Source organism: Sceloporus occidentalis, unplaced genomic scaffold (genome assembly GCF_023333645.1).
Source record: "Sceloporus occidentalis isolate IW3139 unplaced genomic scaffold, rSceOcc1.0.p SCAF_3, whole genome shotgun sequence".
In the NCBI taxonomy this organism is placed as follows: Eukaryota; Metazoa; Chordata; class Lepidosauria; order Squamata; family Phrynosomatidae; genus Sceloporus; species Sceloporus occidentalis.
The window spans coordinates 68,455,250-68,479,176 of NW_028316983.1; the positions used below are offsets into that span (position 1 = coordinate 68,455,250).

The following is a 23,927-nucleotide window of genomic DNA, read 5'->3' on the forward strand; positions in this document are numbered from 1 at the left end:
GAGATAGAAAGAAGATTCGGCAAAAAAATTTTCTACATGTTAACAGCTGCCAGATTAACGTATGCAAAATACTGGGGAAAAAAGGAAGACATTATGTTGGAAGAATGGATTCTCAAATTGTTAGAAATGATGGAAATAGATATAATCTCGGAAGGATTAAGAGATAACTTAGCCATAAATGCAGAAGCTAAAGAAAAAAGGAAGCAGGATAGAAAGGTCTGGGAAAAACTGTATAGTTACATAAGGGGAAAATGGCCTAACATACAAGACAAAATCTAACAAGGGACTTACGTAGGTAAGTCAGTTTAAAAGAAAATGAAACGTTTAAGAAAGTAATATAAACAAGGAGAATGAATTAAGATCAGGAAAGTCAAAAGTGTTATCGATGAAGTCAAAACAAAATCAGTTACTACTAACAAAAAGGTAGACAATTAGAGTCAATAAAATAAACGGTAAGGGTTCAGACCAAGGAAGTCAGTTTTGTGTTGTCTAGTCTAGGGAATGTATGAAGAGGAGTATGGAAGGAATTTTAAGTCTAGGGGAGGGGGAGGGGGGAGGGAAGGGGACGATAGAGATGAATGTTATTGGTTTATGTTATATGTTACATGTTATGTATGTGTACTTTATTTGTAATAAATAAAATTTAAAAAAAAAATTTGGTGCATAGATGGGATTTCCAATATTAAAAACATGAAACAATTACAAATACTGGAACTAAAATGGATTCATCATTTGAATTCTGAATCCCCGGTGGGTCTAAATGGAAATGTGAATTGGTTAGTTTGAGTTTTTTTATGTCTTTCCATACCCTATTTCTTCCCTAACTTTTTCTGTTTTTGAGTTTTGGCAGAATGGTTCCCACTACCGGTTTGGCTGGCCATATAAGAGACTCTTTAAATAGGAGAAGGATTCCATTAAAGTTTGGGTGCATGGATGGGATATTTAATACTAAGAAAACCACATAACAACCACAAAAATTGGAACCCAAATGGATTCATCATTGGAGATCTGAATCCCCGGTGGGCTCAAGTGTGAGTTGGAGATTTGAGCTTTTCATTGCTCTTTTACACCCAAAGTTTTCCCTGGGATCTTTTCCTGAATCTTAGCAGGATTGTTCCTATTACCATATTGGCTGTTTATATAAGGATCTTAGTGAGCAGCACAAGACCACGGTTGCTTTTGAATTGAGCACAAACACATTGTGGGAGCTGATGAGCAGATACAGCCAGCCCTTCTTATACGCGGATTTGCCATCTGTGGATTTGAGCATCCGCGGATGGCAAATCGGGAAATTGTCCCCAATGGCGGTGCGCATGCACGTGTGCCACCATTGGGGACAACTTCCTTCTCCCTCCCCTCCCTCGCTTCCCTCCTCCCTTCCCTCCCTGCCTCCCTCCCTTTTCTTCCCCTTACTTACCTTTAAAGTCTCGGCGCGCCTGCTTGGCCTCCACCGCTGCCGCCGCCGCTGCGGGGCAAGCCGGGTGGCAGCAACGGCGGCGGAGGCCAAGTCTTAGCTTCCTCGCCGCTGCCGTAAAAGGGCGCAATGGCGGTGCTGGAGGCCTCTTGGCCCCCAACAGCACCGCCACCGGGCCTTTCCCACGGTGGTGGTGAGGAGGCCGGGTGACGGTGCCAGAGGCCTTGAAGGCCTCTGGCGCTGCTGCCCTCCGTGCCTCCTCTTCGCCGCCTCCGTGCCTTTTTTTTTTGAAGAGGAGGTGCGGAAGGCAGCAGCGCCAGAGGCCTTCAAGGCCTCTGGCACCGTTACCCGGCCTCCTCACCGCTGCTGCCGCCGCGGAAGGGGCAGATGTTGGTGCTGGGGCCCTCTTGGCCTCCAGCACCGGTATCCGGCCCTTCCGCGGCGGCAGAGGCATGGAGGAGGCCGGATGCCAGTGCTGGAGGCCTTGAAGGCCTCCGCTGCGGCAGCTCTGCCTCCTCACCGCCACCACGGGAAAGGCCCGGTGGCGGTGCTGTTGGGGGCCAAGAGGCCTCCAGCACCGCCATCGTACCCTTTTATGGCGGCAGCGAGGATGCCAAGACTTGGCCGCCGCCGCTGCCACCCAGCTTGCCCTGCAGCAGCGGCGGCGGAGGCCAAGCAGGCGCGCCAAGACTTTAAAGGTAAGTAAGGGGAAGAAAAGGGAGGGAGGGAGGCAGGGAGGGAAGGGAGGAGGGAAGTGGGGGAGGGGAGGCAGGGGGCAGGAACTTTTGTCCCAATGGCGGCGCGCGTGCACGTGCGCAGCCATTGGGACAAATGGGTCTTGAGCATACGCGGATTTTGGTATACGGGGGGGGTCTGGAATGGATCCCCCGCGTATACCAAGGGCCCACTATATATTATATTTTAAATGGTTGCAGGCCACTGAGGAAGACTGGTGTCGAAACACATCTGGCCTTTAGTGTTTTATATCATTTTATGATTTTATTTTTTGCATTTGCGTAACTCTTAGTGGTGTATTGTTACCCTTTTAGAAATTTTACTGGCTTTCCTGTTCCAGGGATTGATTACTCTGGATTTGAGTTTGGATATTTTTTGCTCATTTTTCAGTGAGGTACTTATACCCTTTTAGAAATTTTACTGGCTTCTCCAGGGTTTATTTAATCCCTTATTTCTTCACAGTAGTGTCTTTTGGTAATTGGAAGTGGGATATAATTTATTTAGTTTTTTACTTTTTCTCCCCTCAGGCACATCCCTGCTTTTTGGAAAGTGAGAGGGCAGGAAGGAAGCTGGGAATATGCTAATATTTGGATATTCTCTATCATATATGAGAGACTACAGAAGAGCTAGGACACATCACTGTTTCCTTCTTAAGGAAGTACATTAGCACATTTTGATATATGTGTGGTTGCTTTGTGTCATGTTTACCAGGTAGGAAGGTCAGAACAAAGTGCTGGTTGTGTGTGTATGTGAAGGCAACACCCCATAGTAGTTACTCTATGTGCTCTGTTAATGGGATTGTCTGTCTTGGTTGAAAGCAGTTTTTATATTCTGTAATGAGCAGGCAGTAGTAGTCTGCTTGCAAGTCTGTATTATGGCAGCATGGGGCAATAACTGGGTGTTATTGGACTGGAGTTACCAACAGCCCCAGCCAAAACAGACCATAAGGAGAGACAGATGTGTATAAGGATTTTTTTTCCTCCTGGAAAAAAAAACTAATTTTTGTGGGAAATTAAGTACTGTACTGTATATCTAATATTTATTTTGAGAACAAAGGCCTTTTTTGAGTCTCATCAGCATCAGATGTTTCAATCATAATTTAATTAGCATACAAAATTGTACTACTTGGCATATTGATGAAATTTAAAAATACAAAAGCCTTAATTTTGTGCAAGCAAAATTGTAACTATGCCTTAAATTAAAGAGAGAGATTCAGTGTGCTTTATCCTATGCTACCTAACTACATGCTTCTTAGGCTTTGCCAACTGAAATGTAAGAAAGAATGGAAAAAAGAGTAGCCACAAGTTCTGTAATAAACAAAGTAAAGCCAATGTAATTTAGATGAAAACAGTCACAAGGTCTTGGTTAGCATCCTATTTGGATACAAAATTTAATTCAACATTGAAATACTGATTCTCTCACCTCACCCTGATCTCTTAAGTTAATTTACAATTAAGGATTTCTCACTTTCTTTTAATTATAACTGTATGGCTGCACTTCACAAGGTTGGTAACATTAAAAAGTATAGCCATGTTAGTCTGTAGAATTAGTATGTACAAAGATCTCATAGCACCTTTGAGACTAACTGAAAGAAAGAAGTTGGCAGCATGAGCTTTCATAGACCTCAGTCAACTTCCTCAGATGCTTTTGCTTCAAAAGCATCTGAGGAAGTAGACTGAAGTCTACAAAAGCTCATGCTGCCAACTTCTTTCTTTCTTTCTGTTAGTTTCAAAGATGCTACAAGAGCTCTCTAAAGGCTGGTTATGAAACAGGGATGATTAAATAGCTCAAATTTTCTGGATTTTATAAGATTTTCTTCCAGCCTCTTTCTCTGATCAGAGGGGCAGGCCATTCTTATTTACCCCTTAAGAACTGTATGTAATGAACAAATAAGTCACAAAGAAGTTACATGCAAAGTTCAGATGTGTTCCATTTGTTCTATGCAAAGCTACATAGGCCTGTTACAGACTGCCAAAATAAAGCTGCTTCCGGTCTCTTTGGAGGTATGCTGTTTAAATGATGCATGCATCCTAAGAATCCAGAAGCTGCACCAAAGCTGCACTCCAGTGCTTAGGAATGGAGTGTGGCTTTGGCGCGACCTCCGGACTCTTAGGACCCATGCATCATTTAAATAGCATACCTCCAAAGAGACCCGAAGCAGCTTTATTTTGGCAGTCTGTAACAGGCCTTAATATACTTAAATGAGTTGAATAATCTCAGATATGTAGCAGACCACTCCTGTGCTGAGCCACAATAACAATTTGCAACCTACAGTTTTTTCTTCTTCTTTAGCTTATTCTTTTCAAAAAAAATTGTGACTGTTTTATGCTTCCCTCACTCTTGGCTTCAGGAATACCTCCAGGGAAAGATCAGGAGTTCTTGGACTTGCTCATTCCTCTCAGTATGGGTAGTAGTAATTGACCTAATCAGGAGATAATGCTTTTCCCAGAAGGAGAGATTTACCAAGGTCCAGAACATTTAGAAATGTAGATGTTCCAGTTTGGTGGTTCATTTCTCCTGGAGATAAGTAGAATGAGGGAAAGAAATATATGCTTGCCTCTGGGTAACTCGCTCATCTTTATCAGAGTAACAAATTTTCATTGTTTGGCTTTTTGGTATGGAGGAAGAAGATATATATGTGTGTGTGCTTGCGTGCGCGTGTACGCATGTGAATAGAACTATTCCTTCCCTATCATCTGTATGAGCTGGGCCTGGTAATTAATTATTGGCTTGTGCAAATGTAATTCATTACTCTTAGGCAAGTGAATTAAATAATGAAGAATTCACTTTAAGGCAGCATGCTTTCACTTGGTGACCTTAGTCATAATTTTACTTAGGGTAATGTATCTAAACTGGCTTAAATATACTGCATAACAAAAATGTGGATTGCTGCCATAAAACTCAGAACTGCAACTACAGCTTTCTGGAACAAAAAAGTGTCTGTCTAAGAAAGCTTGTGTAAAATCATCATGGTTGGTGTTGTGTTTCCCTTTTTCTAGTCTTAACGGAAGCTTACTGGCTTGATCTAACATGTTAATAATACATTACCTTATTGCAACTGTGGCTGCTGCTCCCCTTTTCTAGGGAGGGGGGCACGCAGCCTTTGGCATGTTTGTTTGGATGCAGATTCTTTCCACATCTTAAAGAAAGAATATAATCTCTTCTTCTGTCGGGGTGAATGGGGGGTCATCTAAATGTTCCAAAGTATCATATCACACAGTTCTCCTGGCATTGCGCCAGATCTGAAAGCTTGTCTTGTTCATGTGATTAAATGTCTCATTGTGTCCTCAAGTGTAGAAAATTAGCACACAAGGTAGAAAACTCAATCTCTTGCCCTTTATATATTTGCTTCCCATATTCAAGGAGGGCTGTAGTTTAGTTTTTGGGAAACAAATTTAGTCAAGCTACACCTGGGGCCAAATATGGTACATCCTAACTTTGCCACTACATAGACTAGCCATCACTTTCTTAAGTTACTGAAGATTGCCCCCCCCCCTTCCCCTTCCACCTCAAAGCAATTCAAGGCTGTACTATAATAAGTATAATGTTTGCACAATACTCTTTAATTAAAGTTACTGAAGCAAATATGGTGCTCTGTTCTTAGCATTTAGCCCTACAATAAAGGGTTCATTTCTCCATTCTCTAGGAAGAGAAAGTGAATAATTTAATGAATTTGTCTAAGTAGCCTCAGGAACAGATCTTTGGAACACAGACTACTTGAGGCGTTGGCTAGTCAGAATATTTCATGTTCTGTTTTGAAGTGCAAACACTGCATTGGGGATTATAATGTTTAGTTTTAATTTTTGCCTTTTAGATTGTGAGCATTAACTGAGAATGCTCATGGAATGTGCAGTCAGTTTACAGTTTTGTTTTCAAGATTTAAACTTTAAAATTTGCAAATATTTTGGTACATGTTCTGCATGAGATTTAAGTGCATTGAATATTTGGATGTTAGCATCTGAGGGTGGTAGTTCATAAGGATCTGTAAGTGGGTGGGGTGGGAATTGACCTAGGAGATCACTGTGCAACAGGAGCTTTGCTTTGTCCTCTTGACTTTTGAACAGACATCACGTACAGCATAAGTATTTCTAGGCCATTTTCACAATTGTTCAGTCTATAAAATTGCTTTAAAAAGAATTTTTTTTGGAAATTTTGTGCCAATTATTTCTTATTTGTACAGTGCATGTAAAGATATATGCAGTCTTAGTCTTTTCTGAATTTACACACACACAGTTTTCAGCATTCTTTTGGTTTCATCTTGTTTCTTCTGTTTTTGTCTTGAACTGCTCAGCTCTAAGCTAGGATGTATATGTTAAGATATATCTCTGGAGTGAATAGGACTGTAAATTTAAGTACATATATAGGCCTAAATAACCTAAAGGCACCCAATCCTATCTGATCTTGGAAGCTAAGCAGGATCAGCTCAGGTTAGTTCTTGGATGGGAGACCACCAATGAATGCCAGGTACTGTAGGCTATATTTTAGAAGGAACTAGCAAACCCACCTTACCTTAAAAAAAAACACTATGGAATTCATGGGGTTGCCATGAGTTGACAGATGAATTGAAAGTGCATACACACAGACATATTTGGCATATGGCTTGTAGAACAAAACGTTAATATTGTAAAATGCCAATGGTGTAGTTTGTACCCTGTGACTTGCATGTACAGTGGGCCCTTCTTCTTGCCCCCCCCCCCCCCGCATAAAAGAAAAAAACTTGTAAGCTCGAGCCCCATTGGAAGTAATAGGGCATGTGCCCGTCGTGTGGTGGGCACACGCCCCATTACTTCTTCTGCGGCGTGCAAGGTTTTTTTTCCAGCATGGCTTTCAACATAATTGTTGAAAATTTTGCTTTCAGCAAAAATTGTTGAAAATTAAACTGGAAGTAAATTGCTATTTCTGCATAGTTTTTAATTATCTATTTGCATAGTTCCTGCTTCTGTTTTTATTTCTGCCTGTTGTCAGGTGTTTTCTTTGTTCCTCTCCCACGTCTTTTGGAGGCGGCTGTCAGTGTCAGTATTTGCCACGTCTGGAGGCCTCAAGAAGTGGTATTTTACCAGTTGACCTCATACATCTGAGGAAGTAGGCTACAGTCTCATGCTCATGCTAGCAGCTTCTTTCTTTCAGTTAGGGTCATGTAGATGGGGCAAAAGGAACAGCCAGAGGTCACTGCTGCCCCGATCGCTCTGAGACCTCAGTGACCGGATACTATGTTCCCAAGGCTGGCCACTGCCGTGGTCTCATATGGAGTGCCGGCAAGAGCAGGTTTTTTCCATTGGTTTTCCAGGCAGCCTTAGCTATGCATCGTATAAACACCATGCCCCAATGTGGCCCAAAGCCAGCACTTTTTACCCATCTGATTTGGGCCTTTGTCTCAGAGATGCTACAAGATCCCTTTGCATACCAACTGTCAGCGATGCCCCCTCCCCAAGCCTTCAGCTGGTGGTATTTGAGGGACTTCAGTTTCTCCAACCCTGATACCAAAAAAAAAAAAAAAAAAACCCACCAAAACCAGAAGTTTTTCATTTGAGACTTGAGAATCAGTAGTCTGCCAGACATTAACAGTGGCATATAACAACTTGTGTTTCTTAGGTTTCACAAAAGAAGCATGTTTTACAGCAGTCATTGTAGTAGGCATCAGATCATATAAACAGTATGGGTTATTAGTTTTTTGTGGGTTTTTCGGGCTATGTGGCCATGTTCTAGAAGAGTTCATTCCTGATGTTTCGCCAGCATCTGTGGCTGGCATCTTCAGAGTATGGATTATTTATTTATTATCCATCGTCGCCGTCATCTACCTTGATATAATTCTTACACCTGTAAGAGTGATACTGACTGTTGTTTCAGCTTCGTGAATTAAAGCTCTAGGCAGGAATTAAATTCTGTCCCTTGCATTGTACTGAAGTACTGGAATTAAAAATATTTTCTTTTCTGCTCAATATTGCACTCCACCCGGTTAGGAAAGCAGTTTCCAGCAGTGAAAGAACTATGAGTTCCAATCAAAAGATGACACTATAAAGATTGCTTTTGGCTTTGGAAGCATGGAGTCCTTAGTGAAAAAAGGAACAGTTTTCTGCTTTCCTTGGTGAAGTTAAATTAGCTGGCCCTGAATTTGGCAAACTGTCCAATCTGTTCTGAAAACAAGCGCACAGAGGGCTAAATTCCACAGCAGTGAGTGCTGGAGACTCTCTGCAGCAGTCAATATTGGTGTCTGAGAGATTTGAGAGAGGATTTTCCTTTAATGTCAGCTAGTTATTCCAGTACATGAACGAGGAAGATATTGTGGGGAGGTCAACTTCTGAGGTTGCAATTGGGCCCTGTATTTTTTTGTAGGATGCTGTTCTTTTCTCTGGTCAGAAACCTTTTAGGTTGTAAATTGAGTTTAAAATTGATTTAACGCTGGAATAATTCACTACATTAGTAATCTGCTTCCAATGTTTGATAATATTTTTAGACAGGGCAGATTTTACTAAGCTGCAGAGTTCAGATGAGCTCCTTTAAAGCTGGTGCAGGGATTATGGTGGTACATTCTGCGGTTGATTTCATTACAGGCAGTTTCCTAGATCCAAATTGTCCTTTTTAGAGCTTAATAGCCAGATCCAACTACAACTTGTTTTGTTCCTCTTTGTATTCTGGTCAAATACTGGTAAGTAAAATGGGAACACAAGCCAGTTTGTATTAAGCTAATGTTTTCTGTAGATAAGTGGGATTTTCTTGTGGAAATAGGACTCCTCAGCTAACCAGGAATTTGCAAAACTGAGAAGATGCATGTTAAGGGCACTGTGATTTTGGCTCAGTAGACCGTGATAGACTGATGTGTTACATAGACTGATGTAATGGCTTGTGTTGGTCATAGGGGTTTGCCATGTAGGGGTGATCACCTTGAATTTAAACATTTCTTGCCTGGTTTTTGTTTTTACAGTTAATAATTTGTTATTGCATATTGCAGAGACAAAAAAGAGCCAACATAGTGTAGTGGTTTGAACATTGGACTATGACTGGACCCCAGAGTTCAATTCCCCATTCAGCCATGGAAACCCACTGGGTGACTTTAGGCAAATCACACTCTCTCAGCCTCAGGCAAACTCTCTCTGAAGAAATCCTCTATTGCTTCATCCAAGTCATTCATAAACATTTTGATGCGAATGTGTGAAAATATGTATCTATTTGCATAATACTTACGTATAGACTAGCCCAAAATTTGGAAAGCTAAGCAGGGGTAGGCAACCTTTTTGAGCCAGGGCCAGGTTGCTGTCCCTCAGACAACTGGGGGGTCGAAGCCAAAAAATAAATAATTAAATATTTTATTTTATTTTATTTAAAAAAAATTAAATAAATAAATAAATAAGCACTGCCTCATACCCTCCTCATGCAACGCCTTTCAAAATGCAGTTCCCCCAAAACCATTCACAGCCTCAGGAGTTGTAGTCTGGTAAGGCTCCAGAGCGCTCCGATAAACCCGGCTGAAAGGCCTCGCCAAGCTACAAATCCCAGGACTTTGCTGGATGGAGCCATGGCGGCTAAAGTGGAATCAAACTGCTTTACCTCTGCAGCGTATCTGGAAGACCAGGTGCATCTGATGACCTAAATAGGGATTAATATGAGTTATATCTGATAACCATTTGATTACCATCATCATCACTATCCATCACCATCCTCCTCCTCAGTCATCCCTCCTTGTTGTTGTTGTTGTTGTTGTTATCCTTCCTCCTTCATCTTCTCTTCCTCCTCCTGCCATCTCCTCCTTCCTCTTCTCAGTCCTCTTCCTTTCTCCTCCTGTCTCTTCCCCATTTTCTTCTCTCCTTCCACTTCTTCTTTCTCATTCCTCTTCCTTCTTCTTCTTCCTCCTCCTCCTACTTTTCCCTCCTTCTCCCTATTCTTCCTCTTCTTCTTCCTCCTTCCTCTCCCTCTTCCTTGTCCTTCTCCTCCCTCTTCCTCCCTCTTCCTGTTCCCCCTCCCTCTTCTTCTTCATCTTCCCTCTTTTTCCTTCTCCTCTTCCTCCTCCCTCTTCTTTCTTCCTCCTCCTCCTCTCTGTTTTCCTCTTTCCTCTTCCTCCCCTTCTTCCTTCTCTGCTTCCTTAATCTCTCTTTCTCTTCCTTCCTCCCCTTTCCTCTTCTTCTCCCCCCTCTTCCGTCTTCCTTTCCCCTTTTTCCTCCCCTTCTTGCTTCCTCTTCCTTCCTCCTTCTTTCCTATTCTTCTTCCTCCCTCCTAGTCCTTCATCCTCCTCCTTCCTTTTCCTCCCTTTCTTCCTTCTCCTCCTCCTTCTTCTTCTCGTTCCTCTTCCTCCACTTTCCTCTTTTTGCTCTTCTTCCTCCTCTTCCTTACCTGTCGTTGAGGCCCAGGGGCAGAGTGGGGTCTTCCCCCAGAAGGGAGTCCATGGCGGCAGACAGAGAGAGAGAGAGAGAAGGGAGCTGCGGCTCCTCCTCCGCCAGTGGCTCTGGCTCTTATTGTCCCCACTTTGGCGGCTGCCTCGGAATTCAAACGGCTGCAGCGGGCCTCGGACAGACGGGTGCCATCTTGGTGAAGCTGACGAAGCCGCCCTCAGAAGGGCAGCCCTAGCAAGAGAATGGCCTCGCCGCCCTTTCTCCTCCCCTTGAGGCTGTTTTGGACGCCATCTTTGTCGAGGGAACAGATGTGGCATCTCGTTCTATGTATAGAACACAAAATGGTGCCTGGAGTGGCACGGAAGCTGCGGAGGGGGCTGCAATCGGCAGCAGGACCGGGCTGGGGCTGGTCCCAAGGTCTTGCCGGGCCGGATTCGGCTTGCAGGTCATAGGTTGCCGACTCCTGCTCTACTGGATGCCGAAAATCAGCAAAGACTGCATCATTAATTGTATCAGTTAGCTTACTTAGTTTCTTGGACACAACTTTCATTTATTTCTAGAGCAACAATGATAGGATACTGGTGCAATTACTTACCAGTAATCTGACAGTCTTCTATATATGCTGATTAAAATGGCTTTCTCTGGATGGGGAAAGCCTAGAGCAGGCATGAAACATTTGGACACCATAGGCTGCATGCAGCTTTTAGGCCAAGTTCAGTGTTCCCTACAGTCACTGCCCCCCCCCCCCCCAATGGTTGTTGCCCAGCAGATTAACACATTTTCCCTCTGCCACCTCTCACTGCCCCACTGATAAGTCTAAGAAGCAAATGAGAAGAACACAGCAGAGAGGAGAGATGATATTCTCCGCATGCTTGGAGAGGAGGATCTCCCAAAGCTTTGAGAATGATTTGAAGGGGCACTGAGTGTTTGCAACAATTGGTATGTTCATGTAAGGAAAACAGTAAGCAGGGGGTGTGATTTTTATGCCTTATCTTGGAATAAGTTTATTACTGCTCTCCTTTTTTACTTCTAATCACACTGCTGCTAAGAATGATGTAGAAAAGTGGTAGGGGATGCTTCTGTGTTGTCCAAATTTGGTGGTACACTAGAAAATTAGAAGCAAAAATAGCCTTTAGGTAGGGGGGATGCAAACATTGAGGTGGGTCTGATTGTTGTCCAAGGGGCACATATTATCCAAGGAGCACATATTATATTGCATCTCTGTCTTGATTTTATATCTTTGTCTTGGACACCAGGTGTACTCAAAGCTTCCACAAATGGCTTGAATTTCAGCAGTATGTAGGAAAATGCTGTACCCACTGGTGCCTGACAGTAAGTGCCCAACTAGGCATGTAGAGTTCTGCTGACAGGGTTCCTGAACACTTGGAGGAATCCTAGTTTCATTTTGGAGTGATTTGTAGGCTTTACTTCAGTGTTTTTCTAAATTAGCCTGATTCTGTTTGTGATTGATGTGAATCCAGTGCAAATCCCCACTTTAAAAAACATTCTGGTTGGTAATATCATAGAATCATCAGTGGTAGAATAATGTAAAGAGATGGCACAGGTAGTCTTCAGCAAAGTGGTTGAAAGTACCTTCAGTGGCTGAAGCCCTGCCGAATATCCAGTTTTATATACTGGATCACTTTGAAGAAGAAATGGGATTTGTTGGGCCAAACTTTTTTCTTCAGATACCCAGGAAACTTGTTTGATATAGGTACAATTCTCTCTTTTTAGGAGGGCTTGGTGATCCCTATTGTTTGTTGTTCTGCCTATAGTGCTAGAGTTCTGTGGTGTATTCATTTAGTCTTCTGGTTATAAAAAAGAAAGGAGAAAAGGTGCTGTTTTAATTTGACAGTGTATTCCACACTATCTCCAGTATTGTGACTACTTGAACTTTAAAGTCATAAATCAGTTGCTGTCTTCCATATAGCTTGCAATTAATAGGACTTGACAGTACAGTACTTAAAATGTCAGAGGCCACTGGAGCTCTGGCTTCACAAGAATGAATTCTTTTTCTCTCTTACGTGGAGTATTTATGATGATAGCAATGGTAGGTTTGAAGAAAATCTATGCCTCATTAATTATGTTCTTCATGGTTTTGTTCTTGGAAAGCTGAATCCTACAAATCAGCTATACCAGTGGTTCTTAACCTTTTCTTTACCATGAGCTCCCTTTAAATATATTTTGTTGTCACAGACCATCAAGATTTAGCTCAAGCTTTAAACCCTAAAGTGCAGCAAATATTTAAAGTTGCTCGATAAAGTTGATAGAAAAAAAAAGTTGTGGGATGTGCAGTAAAGGACTTTTTTTAAAAAGCCCAAGCTTAGCTGACTAGCTCTTGTCACTTTGTCGTCATAAGAAGAGCAGCAGCACCACAGCAAAGTCAGGAGGGTGTGCTCAGCCCTTCTCATCCTGCAGCAGGATGAGGGCCCGATGAGGTGTCACCTGGTGTGGCCCCACTCCCCACACTTCCTAGTGACACCACTGGGTGAGAACAGGATGGCAGGAGCAGTGCTTAGGAGCCCCAGTCCTGCAGCTGAGCATGGCGTCTGGGGATTTTTAGGAGGCATGGACACTAGAGCTTGGCCACATTTTGCTTGAGGGCAGCTGGTGAAAGAAGGAAGGAGAGAAGGAAGCGGGAAGCCAGAGACCCGATGAACAAGAAAGAATGCCGGCTGGGACTGTGGGGACTTGTTTGGTCAAGGAATCCTTGCCATGGGGATGTCTTCTTGCCCTTTTCTTGCAGAGTTCCTGGAGGAACCTGAGCTAAAACAGCTCAATGTGACAGCTGGGAAGGCATGAGTGAGAGAGGGAAAAAGTGAGGAGGCATAGCTCTGCTGTTGTTGCTTGGGCTTGGTAGGAGGTTGCTTGGTAGAAGGGATAGAGCTCTCTTTCTCTCTTCCTATTTCTGCTCCCTCTTCCTTCCACTGTACATTTTCCAGCTTGGGATTGGACCTGAAAGGCCTTGGGTGGGCAAAAGGAGGTGAGTTGGTGGCCTGGGAGGGCAGAAGTGCTACCCCTGGGGTGGGTATCCATGGAGTAGAAAAGTCCATGGAAAGTGGTCTGGATGCCCATCTTCCTGGTCATTCCTCTACCTGGTTGCACCCTGGTTGCACAAAGTCGTATGAAGAGGGACGTGCTGCCAGCTGTTCCCACCTCCACCTTCCTTCCCTTCTTCTCTCTCCCCCCCCCCCCCCACTCTAGGGCTTTCCAGCCTTCTGCCTGAAAGTCGGTAATATTTCTTCAAATTTTCAGTGTGAGGACATTTCAATGTGAGGACATTGTAGCCCCCTGAGAGTCCGTGAACCACAGGTTCAGAATCACTGAGCTATAGAGCATGAGCCTTCATTGGCCTGAAGAAGAGAAGTCTGAGGTGAAGAAAGAAGCATGGTTTATTAATTTCTGGGGCGGCAATTCAAGCTGTTAATTTTAAGTCACAAAGAAAAATAGTCCTATTTAAATAAATTAATATATTGCTATAGCTTATCTCTTATATGGTGTAGGAGCAACATATAAAATACCTACTTGGACATACAGTCCACATGCCTTCTGAATTTCAAAATTACAGTGGTGCCCCGGGTTACGAAATTAATTCGTTCCGCTGTCAGTTTCGTAACCCGAAAGGCTTTCGCAAGCCGAATTCCCATAGGCGCTAATGGGGAAAAGCCGCGATTCCGTGTGAAATCGCGCCGAAAAGCACCAAAAGTTTTTTCGTAACCCGAAAAAACTTTTGTAACCCGGAACAATGTTTTCCAATGGGATTTTTTCGTATCCCGAAAATTTCGTAACCTGGGTATTTCATATCCCGAGGTACCACTGTATCTGCTTTGAGAATGAATAGTTTTTAGATAAATTTATTTATCTAGCTATCTATATGAGAGCTAGTGTGGTGTAATGGTTTCAGCATGGTGCTGCGACTCTGGAGACCAGGGTTTGATTCCTTGCAAGGCCGTGAAACCTACTAGTCACACTCTCCCAGCCTCAGTAGAAAGCCATGGCAAACCTCTTCTGAACAAACCATGCCAAGAAAAACCCATGATATGTTTATCTTAGGGTCCTCATAAGTCAGAAATGACTTGATGGTGAACAACATCGACAAAGCTATGTACATGGACATGAAGGAAGTATTTTTCATTTAGCCATTGGTTTTCAGAAGCAGAAGGTGGTTGGTTATGGAGCGTAATCTCAGTGGTGGTTATAGAGTCTCACTGTGAGATGGAAGTTAAGAGCACAAGACCTTCCTTGTTTGTTTGTTTGTTTATTGGATTTATATCCTACCTTTCTCCCAAAATGGAGCTCTTTCCGGGGCCATGGAAAGGACGCCCCAGGCGCCTTTGTGTGGCCCCAGTATGTCACTTCTGCTGCGCCCCGTTTGGAGGCGGCACGGTCGTGACGTAGCAATGGTGGCCCCCGTGTGGAATGAGCGCCGCCATTTTGTATGGACCCAGTCCGTACTTAGGGTTAGGGGCGTCAGGAAGTGACGCCCCTTCCTAACCCTAGTACGTCCTGGGGATGTACTTTGACCTTTATTAGGTCAACCATAATGCACAATTACATGTTGCAAACTTTCGAAGTCACACTGGCTTCAGGAAAACAGGAGAAAGAAATTGAATATGATAGTCATAGACCTGCATTTTCTATTTCTGGTCTTAATTCAGATGGTAGGGAGCGCTATCTGCAAGCTGGCACCTCTCCTTCTGGCCATGTGGTCACTGGTAGATTTTGAAAGTCAAGGAAATTTAGTATCTATTCACAATTCAAAGAAGGTGTTTCGTTGGAATCCAGCATGTCTCCTTCCTTTGTGAAGCCACAGGCTCCTACGTAGGTAGAGAAGACTGAATTTCTCAAGAGGTCTTCATGTTCTGCATCGGGAAAACTTTAGGTGGTGTAGAGGTAAAGCATGCCAATCAGTGCCAATATTAGAAAAATATTGTTTTACCTTTGTTGGTGGCAGAAGCCTTAGATGGCAAAAGTCCTCATTTTGGGATTTCCCTGTGATGGCTACAGTGTGGTATCTTGAAATCTAGAAAACATCTAGGGGTAGTCAATGTTGGCCATATAGCAAATCCAATAACATTGAAACAATGATACCTTTATTGGAACAACCAAAATGCACAATTATATGTTGCAAGCTTTTGAAGTCACACTGGCTTCTTCATCAGACAAACAGGAGTAAAAAAAAACCCTGAAGATGGTAGTTAAAGGCCTGCAATTTCTGTTTCTGGTCTTAGTTCAGATGGTAGGGAGGGCTATCTGCAAGTTGTAAATTTAGGATACTCATTCAGCAAAGTAGGATTTAATTTTTAATGTAGTAAATTAAAGAAGAAAGCTAGAGGCCTTGGATGGGGGAACCTATGACATTCCAATGTTAGACAGCAGCCCCATCATCCCAGGCCACTGTCTAGCTATGGTTGTTGGGAGTTAAATAACATATGAGTGTTTGGTATCTCTGGTATAGGTCAGTAGATATGCCTTCTACATTTTCAGTTATCACTTACAGTGCTACAAATAACATTAAATAGTTTAGAAATATAGTTGCAGTCCATTCATCGCTTTCAAAGACATTGAGTTAAAGTCTACTTTTCTAAGGAGAGTAGTGAATGTTTGTGTGGGGGATTAATTTTGAGCATTATACATAACCACTGCATTCTGTTTTTCTGTCTCACGCATTGAGTCCTAGATTCAATAATCTAATTTCCATAAATAAGCAAATTAAATATTTGTGTAGAGGTGAAGTTCAGTTTTAAAAGGCATTACTCAGGCAAAATCAATGAATAAATGTGGACTTAAAAGGCAAGTTTCTTTCGGTTACATTTAAGTTACTGTTTTTCCAGCTCAGTTTCTTGGCACTCCTATTGAGATCATGCTGCTCTTAATGCCACACAAGCAGCCCATGTGGGTGGTTTGTGGAAATAATCAAATCACATGACAACTGTTAGGATACTTGAGTTGTATGACTTAAGAATTAGGAGTGGGTTTTATATTTTGAATCAGTTGGGGTGTTCAGATTCTGTTTTAGATCTTTTTCTGTTGGTGGGTAGGCTTCTAATACTTTTTCTGGAACTTGCTTTATCGATTGATTACATTATTTTCAATAGTATAAAATGTGCCTTTTTTCATGAAGATGCAATTGCTAGAACTCAACAATTCACTCAACAATTTAAAAAACAAGGAATACATTATCTTATTCCCAGTCAAAGCAGTTCAAAGAGGCTTTGCAGCAAATATTTTAATTGTCACTTATTTGGAGCCAAGGTAATAACACCCCGTTCTTGTTTTCCTTATTCCTGTTGGATCCATGTAGGTCTATTTTCTCTTGCTCCCAGAGGGAAAGGCTCTCCTATAGACTACTGAATTTTGTTGAGTCTTATTCAGCAGTGTGAAAACGTGTTCTAGAATTTTGCTAACAGGGAATTGTCCTAGATCCCTTCGCTATGTGAATCTATGAGGTTTACATTTTGAAGTTTCCATTCTCCTTGTCCATCACTAAGCCCATCTAGGAATTTTAATGCAAAATGCCCAGTATATTCAGTTCATTGTGGAAATCAGAATGTTTTAGGCACTGTGTTGTCTGAGGAATACAAAATGTAAGCAAACTAGTTCTTGCATTCTTATTCTGCTTTCCTACCACTAAATTTTATTATTAAATAGTAGCCACAGAATAAATTATTCATCTTAACTTAGATCTTCTATTCAGAGTGTTTAAAATCCATTTTGATGTTTGATACTTGCCTCGCTGGATTTCAATGTTATCTATTAGTATGTTCCATAAGTGGTTTCAGATTTATAGCTAAAATAATTTTTTTAGCCAAGAATCAACAAACGTTAAATGTAGAACTTTGTGGGAGATGTGAATGTAGTATGAGTGTGGGGAATGTTTTTGTAGAGTACAAACTGTTATCATAGGTGGTGCTGTCTAGGTTTTGTAACTGCATTTGTTCTTATTCAGCATGCATGATTAATTGCTCATTAGTACTGGTAGCTTTGAGACTTGGCTGTACCATATATATCCTGTAGTTTTCTGTGTTAAGCTGTTCTTAGAACCCTGAAGAATCTTTGAATTTCTGGGGAAAAGGAAAGGTTCATTAAGTAATCACCATGTATTTTGGTGTAGCATCTTGTATGAGGCCTAATGTCTTGAAAAAATAGTGCTTGTTTGTTTGTCTTCAGTATTTTGGAGAGGCAAATCTGGTAATAAAATGATAAAGCAGTATAAACATGTGTGTTGTCTTATTCCTTTTATTTTTAGCAAATCCAGTTTGCAGATGATATGCAAGAGTTCAGTAAATTCCCAACTAAGACTGGTCGCAGGTCCCTATCGCGTTCCATTTCACAGTCTTCCACAGACAGTTACAGCTCTGGTAGGTGTCTTATTTTTCCTGATACTTAGTTCCCTTTTGGCTTATGCAGCACAGTGAGCATTAATCTACATGCTTGGAAGTGTTCAGTGATGATGCATCCCTAGTGAAAGGGAGTTAAAGGGAAAAACTAACCATTTCTTTTTGGCAGCCTCATTCTGGATTTTCAAAAAGCCTTGAAAATACTGGAATGTATTACAGTTGATAGATAGTGTTGAACTTTTGGTAGGGGCACACACCTTGACTGAGCACTCTTTGCTGTAAGACATTGGCACATTGAGATTACAGTGGAAGGGATATCCTATAGAGATATGCTATAGAATAGGCCACCTCTTACCCACTGCCAGACTTCAGACAGACTTCAGTAGTCTGTCAAAAAAACATTCCTTTTATTCCATAGTTACAACAATTAGCCTTTCCCTCTCTGCTATGTATAGCTGGCAGGATCCTACATGGACATAAATAAGAAATGTTGGTGCCATTCTGTTCACTGAAAACCCATTCCATATATTTAATCCAGTGCCTTACCATAACTGTAAGCAGCATGGTCATTGTGCTTGAACAACTTGGCTTGTTTGGATGACAGCCTAAAATTTGCAGTAAGTAAGATTGGATCTGTCTGCCAGTAATTTTCCAAGGATGTTGATATCATGCAGTATTTGAAACCCACATGGTGCCACCTTATGCCAGTGTAGATAAGCCAAGAAGCAAAAGACTAGAAACAGGAAGCCAGATTGACCAGGACACTTTCCTTGTTGAAGATGAATGATCAGAATAGAATTAAAATAGCACAGATGGTAAAATGTCAGCACTGACTAAGACAGGATCGTTTTAGTTTCTTTTATGTATTTTCTGTTCTCACCAAGCATTTTTGTTTTGTTTCTTTCTCTAGCGGCATCCTACACAGACAGTTCTGATGATGAAGTTTCCCCTAGAGAAAAGCAGCAAACTAATTCCAAGGGCAGTAGCAATTTCTGTGTTAAGAATATCAAGCAGGCAGAGTTTGGCCGTCGAGAAATAGAGATTGCTGAACAAGGTAAAGGGCTGTCTCCCTTCCTTTGGGTATCATAAATTGTATTTAGTTAGTCAACAAACATTTTGATGGCAGATCTGCTCTGTTGAAATGTCAGCAAAAGATACAAACCTAAAAGCAAAACTTAGCAGTTCCTTACAACAGGTATTATTAATAATGCCAATTGCAACAGTCTGTATACCCAGTTTTGTAAGCAACAAGCATCATCAATACGTGAAAAATGTTTTTGACCATTTACCTGCTAGAAACAAAATAATAGGACTTTATCCATGCAGCTCCATTTGGGGACAATTAAACCTTCTTGACAATTTCCCACCTTTTCTGGCTGCACTGTGAGATTGGCAGCATCTTTCAATTACATTTTGACTCTTTGATTGAATACAATTTTCATATTTGCCTTTCTGCAGCCCCTGTTGTGCACTATTTCTTTATAAACACACACATGGGTGTGCATACACATTTCTTAGAGTTGAATTAATACTATGTGATGATTGCTTGGCTGATTGGTGTAAATTGTTCTTCTTCTTTTGTAGATATGTCTGCACTGATTTCACTAAGAAAACGAGCTCAGGGGGAGAAGCCTTTGGCTGGAGCTAAAATAGTGGGATGTACGCACATTACAGCACAGACTGCAGTAAGTGCCCCATTCTAGCAGGCGTTCCACTAACTGAAACTGTTGCCTCTGCAGGTCATCTTGATCTATTTCAATCTAAAGAGATAAGAGGAGGTATATCTTGTTTCTGTAAACAAGAATACAGTTTAGTTACTAAGCAATTTTGGTGTGTGTGCACACAAATGCTCTATAACAAAGGTATCTGCTGTTATGAAACTCCGGTATGTCAAACAGGAGTTTGACAGATAGTTATAGTTCCTTTGGTTTGGAACTTGATGCATTCCTTTAGGTAGCTGATGATAGTGGTGAAATTATTTGGAGAGTGTAGGAATCATATTTGTAATGTTCTACTGAGTGTCTGGAATAGGATAAGCTATAAATTAAAGGAAATAAAAATATTTTAGCTATGGGATAATATTTTTCAAATCCTTCCAGCCATTGCTACTACATTTTAAGTTGATTCTCTGCTTACTTTGCCCTTCAGGTCTTAATTGAGACACTTTGTGCACTAGGAGCCCAGTGCCGGTGGTCTGCTTGTAATATTTATTCTACTCAAAATGAGGTGGCTGCTGCCTTGGCTGAAGCTGGTGAGTACAGGACAGCTTCATTGAGATTCAGCATCAGAGATAGAAATACAGTTTATATTTTGCTGCTTGCAATAGTTACTAGTTCGATCAAGTTCTTCAGTAGTTAAGAATACATAATGCATTGAGCTATTTGGCTACATTAAAAACTATTTATTTTCTTTAAGCACTAAAGCTCAGCAGCTTGTCACTAACTATTAAAACTTTTGGCAATGAATTTAGAACATATAAGACAACCATTAATTTAGAAAGAAGGATGTAATTACTTAATGAGCACAACATTTGAATAAGTATGGAGTGTTGTTTGAAAGAAATTGGATTGAGTATATCCGGCATGTGCATGGTAGTCATGCAAAAATACCATTGGTCTGAAGTATAAAATCAGAGGTTCATACTTTATTTGCTGCTCCATACGTTAATTTATCTGGATATGCAGACAAAATTAGATCTAGTGATATGGATGTAGCATTTTCTCATAGCTGCTTTGCACAAATATGTACTGTAGGACAACAATTAAAATATAGAGTTATTTGGAGATAAAATGGAGAATGATGATATCTACTAACCTTTTTTAAAAATTCTGTAATTGCTGTGTATTGTTAGGTGTATTTACATTAAGCCTTGTATCCATTTGTGAAAATTCAGAAAAGTAAATTGATGGAAAAATGATAGGATCTGTTGAGGCAAACAAAAGATCATGTATAACAAAAGTTTATTATTGAGAAATGGTATCCTTTGCGTTAATGATATGATACAAGACTTAAAATGGCTGTCTCATCACGTAGGCCAGTGGAAAGATATTAGACACAGTGAACCATAAATAAAATTATAGGATCACACTGTCGCCCATTTAACAACTTCTTTCATATGTAAAAGCATCCTATGTGTTACTTCAGTGTGTGTTTCATTTTTAATGATTGTGTGTACACATATTGATCAGTTTGTTATTGTTTGAAAGCCAATAAAAAATGGGGGGGGGGAATACCACTATTAATTTCACTGTCCTGTTTTTCTCTAAATTTTCTAAATGCTCAAATGCTGTTGAGTATTCTGCCAACCTTGCTCAGACTCCTATGATTTTTGAGAGAGAGACTAGATTTAGCTAAAGAGGACATGTTTAGCTTTAGGTTATTTACTCTGTTCTGTGGGCATCTTTTCCCTTTGAAAACTCATATCACAATAAATTTCTTAGTCTTAGTCTGTAGATGCCATAGGATTTTCTTTTTATACTGTTCTTTGTGTGTTCTGCCAAGAATATGGTCTAAGAGATGGTTAAAAACGAATGAAAGGTTATCTAACTGCTATTACTTGGGTAGTTTCAAAAACCCCAAGAAGTTTGTAGACTGTACAAATGAATTGTTTTAGTGTACACCCTTTATTGTCAGAGAAGACAATATAACTGGTAACCATGTTATGCTTTAACTGAGCCTTATCCTGGGTTACATTTTACTGACTAGTGACTGCTGCTAGAGATCACGGTCCTATTGTTTATGGGTTGCATAAAGATAATGTCTCTTCAGATAGCGTAGCCATTTAAATATGAAGCAGGAACAAAACAGTGAAGCTATGTTCTAATTCTCAAGCATTCAATCCAACAGATTTTTAAATTCTTAGTCAGCTTCCCTATATAATACTGCTTCTTCCAAATACACATTGCATGGAGAGCTACAGTTATCTTCCTGACCCTAGGGGTAAGAACATCTTGCTATATAGGCAGTGTATCAGCATTGTGCTTCATTAGAGAGGGCTTCAAACATCCCTGCTTGGTGAAAAAAATGGTCTTTTTTTAATTTTTTTAAAATTTCCCCTTCACTAGGTGTTGCTGTGTTTGCCTGGAAAGGGGAGTCAGAGGATGACTTTTGGTGGTGCATTGATCGCTGTGTTAATGTGGATAGCTGGCAAGCCAATATGGTAATAAATTCCTCAAGTTTCCCCTGTGCTTGCTCTTTTGTTTTCTTCTCCTTTGGAAATACTGTATATTGAAAAGGCCTGAAAAGGCAAAATTAGTTGAATGTTTGTATTCCCCCACCCCTTTGAATGGCAGACAACAATGCTGTACCAATTTAAATATGTCTGCTTCTGAAATGTTTTGTGTTTCAAAAAAGATTTGATAGGTTTAGTGAAACAGATACCTCAGATGTGCAGAACTAGTTGTGTGAATCCTGTACCATTCAGTAGATTGCCACTTTAAAACACTTCTTACGCTGTTTGTTTATCCATTCTTCTCTTTCCTCACCACTCTCACTTGATCAGTGGGACTTGTGTGGTTCTGGAGTAATTAATTCTTGTCCTAAAAGTGAGCTGAAAATGCTCATGGGAACGTTCCATTCAGATTGGAGGGAAGAGAAGTTTAGGTCCTCCAAACTAGAAGCCATTTTTCTGAGTGTGTGTGTGTGTATATATACATTGCAAAATTTATTGACAGGATGTGGAGAGGGGCTCACCATGAGCAGGTGTTTTTTCCTCTTTCATTTTTTCCCCCTTTTGTTGTTGCTTAATACTGCAGTAGCAGCCTGAACAGAACTCCTCTTTCAGCAATCCAGCAAGCATTTTGTTTTTCCCAGACTTTCTTGGACACATTGTGGAACTGGAAAGCAATGTTAACTGCTCCCCCCCCCCCCCCTTCACAATGTCCTGGGTAAATGCTACATCCCACATATTCTGGGGGAAAGGAAATAGTGGCTAGCCTGCCAAGAGAAAATTTTGGCTGTTTCCAATGCAAAAAAAGCGGAACCAACTGCTGTAAATGAAATGCCCCCCTCTGCAAATGTGACATTGAATTTCTCCCTCAGTGAAATTTTCCTCAAATTTGCCTCTCACAAATCACATGATGAATTTCTACAGGTAGTTTTGCTTTAATAGCACCTGGGTGTTCTGGAGGGACTGTTACCCCATTGACCCAAGTTAACTTGCTAGCTTTGAGCAACTTGCCACCCTTAAGTTTAACATATCTCAAGGACTTATTATAAAGATAAAAAGTAGGAAGAACAGAGAATATAAATATGATGAATACCCTCAGGACAAGGCAGCTCTAACATTAATAAACAGTTAAGTGAAGACAAAATAGACAGGGCAGGGAATGTCCTCTTGTTCTTTAGTTCTTAACTCATAGAACAAAAAAGGTAGCAACATTTTGCATCTTTAAAAAAAGTTAAATATCCAACATTAGTTTCAAAAATAATGCACTTACGGAAATTTTTCCCTTTATTTAGATTCACTAGTAAATGTCACAAAGTTAAATAACAGGCCGAACTCACTCAGAACCAACAGAATGTTGTTTTTTTAAAATGTGAAAGTATCTAGGATTAAAACTTAAACCCAATTGCTTGTACCAGCTACAGTAAACCCAGTGAATCAAGGGCTAAATTGGAAGTCATCACTTGTGCAAATACCATGGATTCAATGGGTCTATTCTAATTTGGACTAAAATTGGATTTAGAATTCCTCACTTCATGGGAAAAACAACTGATATCTCTCTCACCTGTGTTAGAGTAGATATTTTTAAGAGGACAAGAACAGGGCATTTAGTAGTTGCATGCCATAGGTTTTTGCGGACTTTAGAATAACCCTTCTTCTATAAACTGCATGTGTTGTGTACTGTCATCACTGTGGAGACAGTTCACTTGGTTTGGCCCGGTGTGCTGGATACACTTAAGTATTCATTCTTACTATTACAATGCTGGTTTATTGTTCAAAGGAAAATTGTGATATAACTCAACTTCCTGTTAATGTATTCTGTTGGTCTGATAATATTAAAAGATTCTTTAGTGCATTAACATGAGCAGAATGAGCAGAGTAACCAACCGTGCCTTATTTTTTTTTTCATGCGTTGACTCTTGCTCATGTATCTATATAAGGGAAACACA

At 40.9% G+C, this 23,927-nt stretch overlaps 1 protein-coding gene across 1 annotated transcript in view; it reads left to right on the forward strand.

The window, feature by feature from the left end:
• Positions 1–23,927, forward strand: part of AHCYL1 (adenosylhomocysteinase like 1) — a 72,579-nt gene that overhangs the window by 29,472 nt on the left and 19,180 nt on the right. The window contains exons 2-6 of the mRNA XM_089514869.1: positions 17,723–17,834; positions 18,724–18,867; positions 19,398–19,498; positions 19,962–20,064; positions 21,878–21,972. Of these exons, the coding sequence (XP_089370995.1) occupies positions 17,723–17,834; positions 18,724–18,867; positions 19,398–19,498; positions 19,962–20,064; positions 21,878–21,972 (555 nt within the window). The remainder of the gene's footprint in view (positions 1–17,722; positions 17,835–18,723; positions 18,868–19,397; positions 19,499–19,961; positions 20,065–21,877; positions 21,973–23,927) is intronic.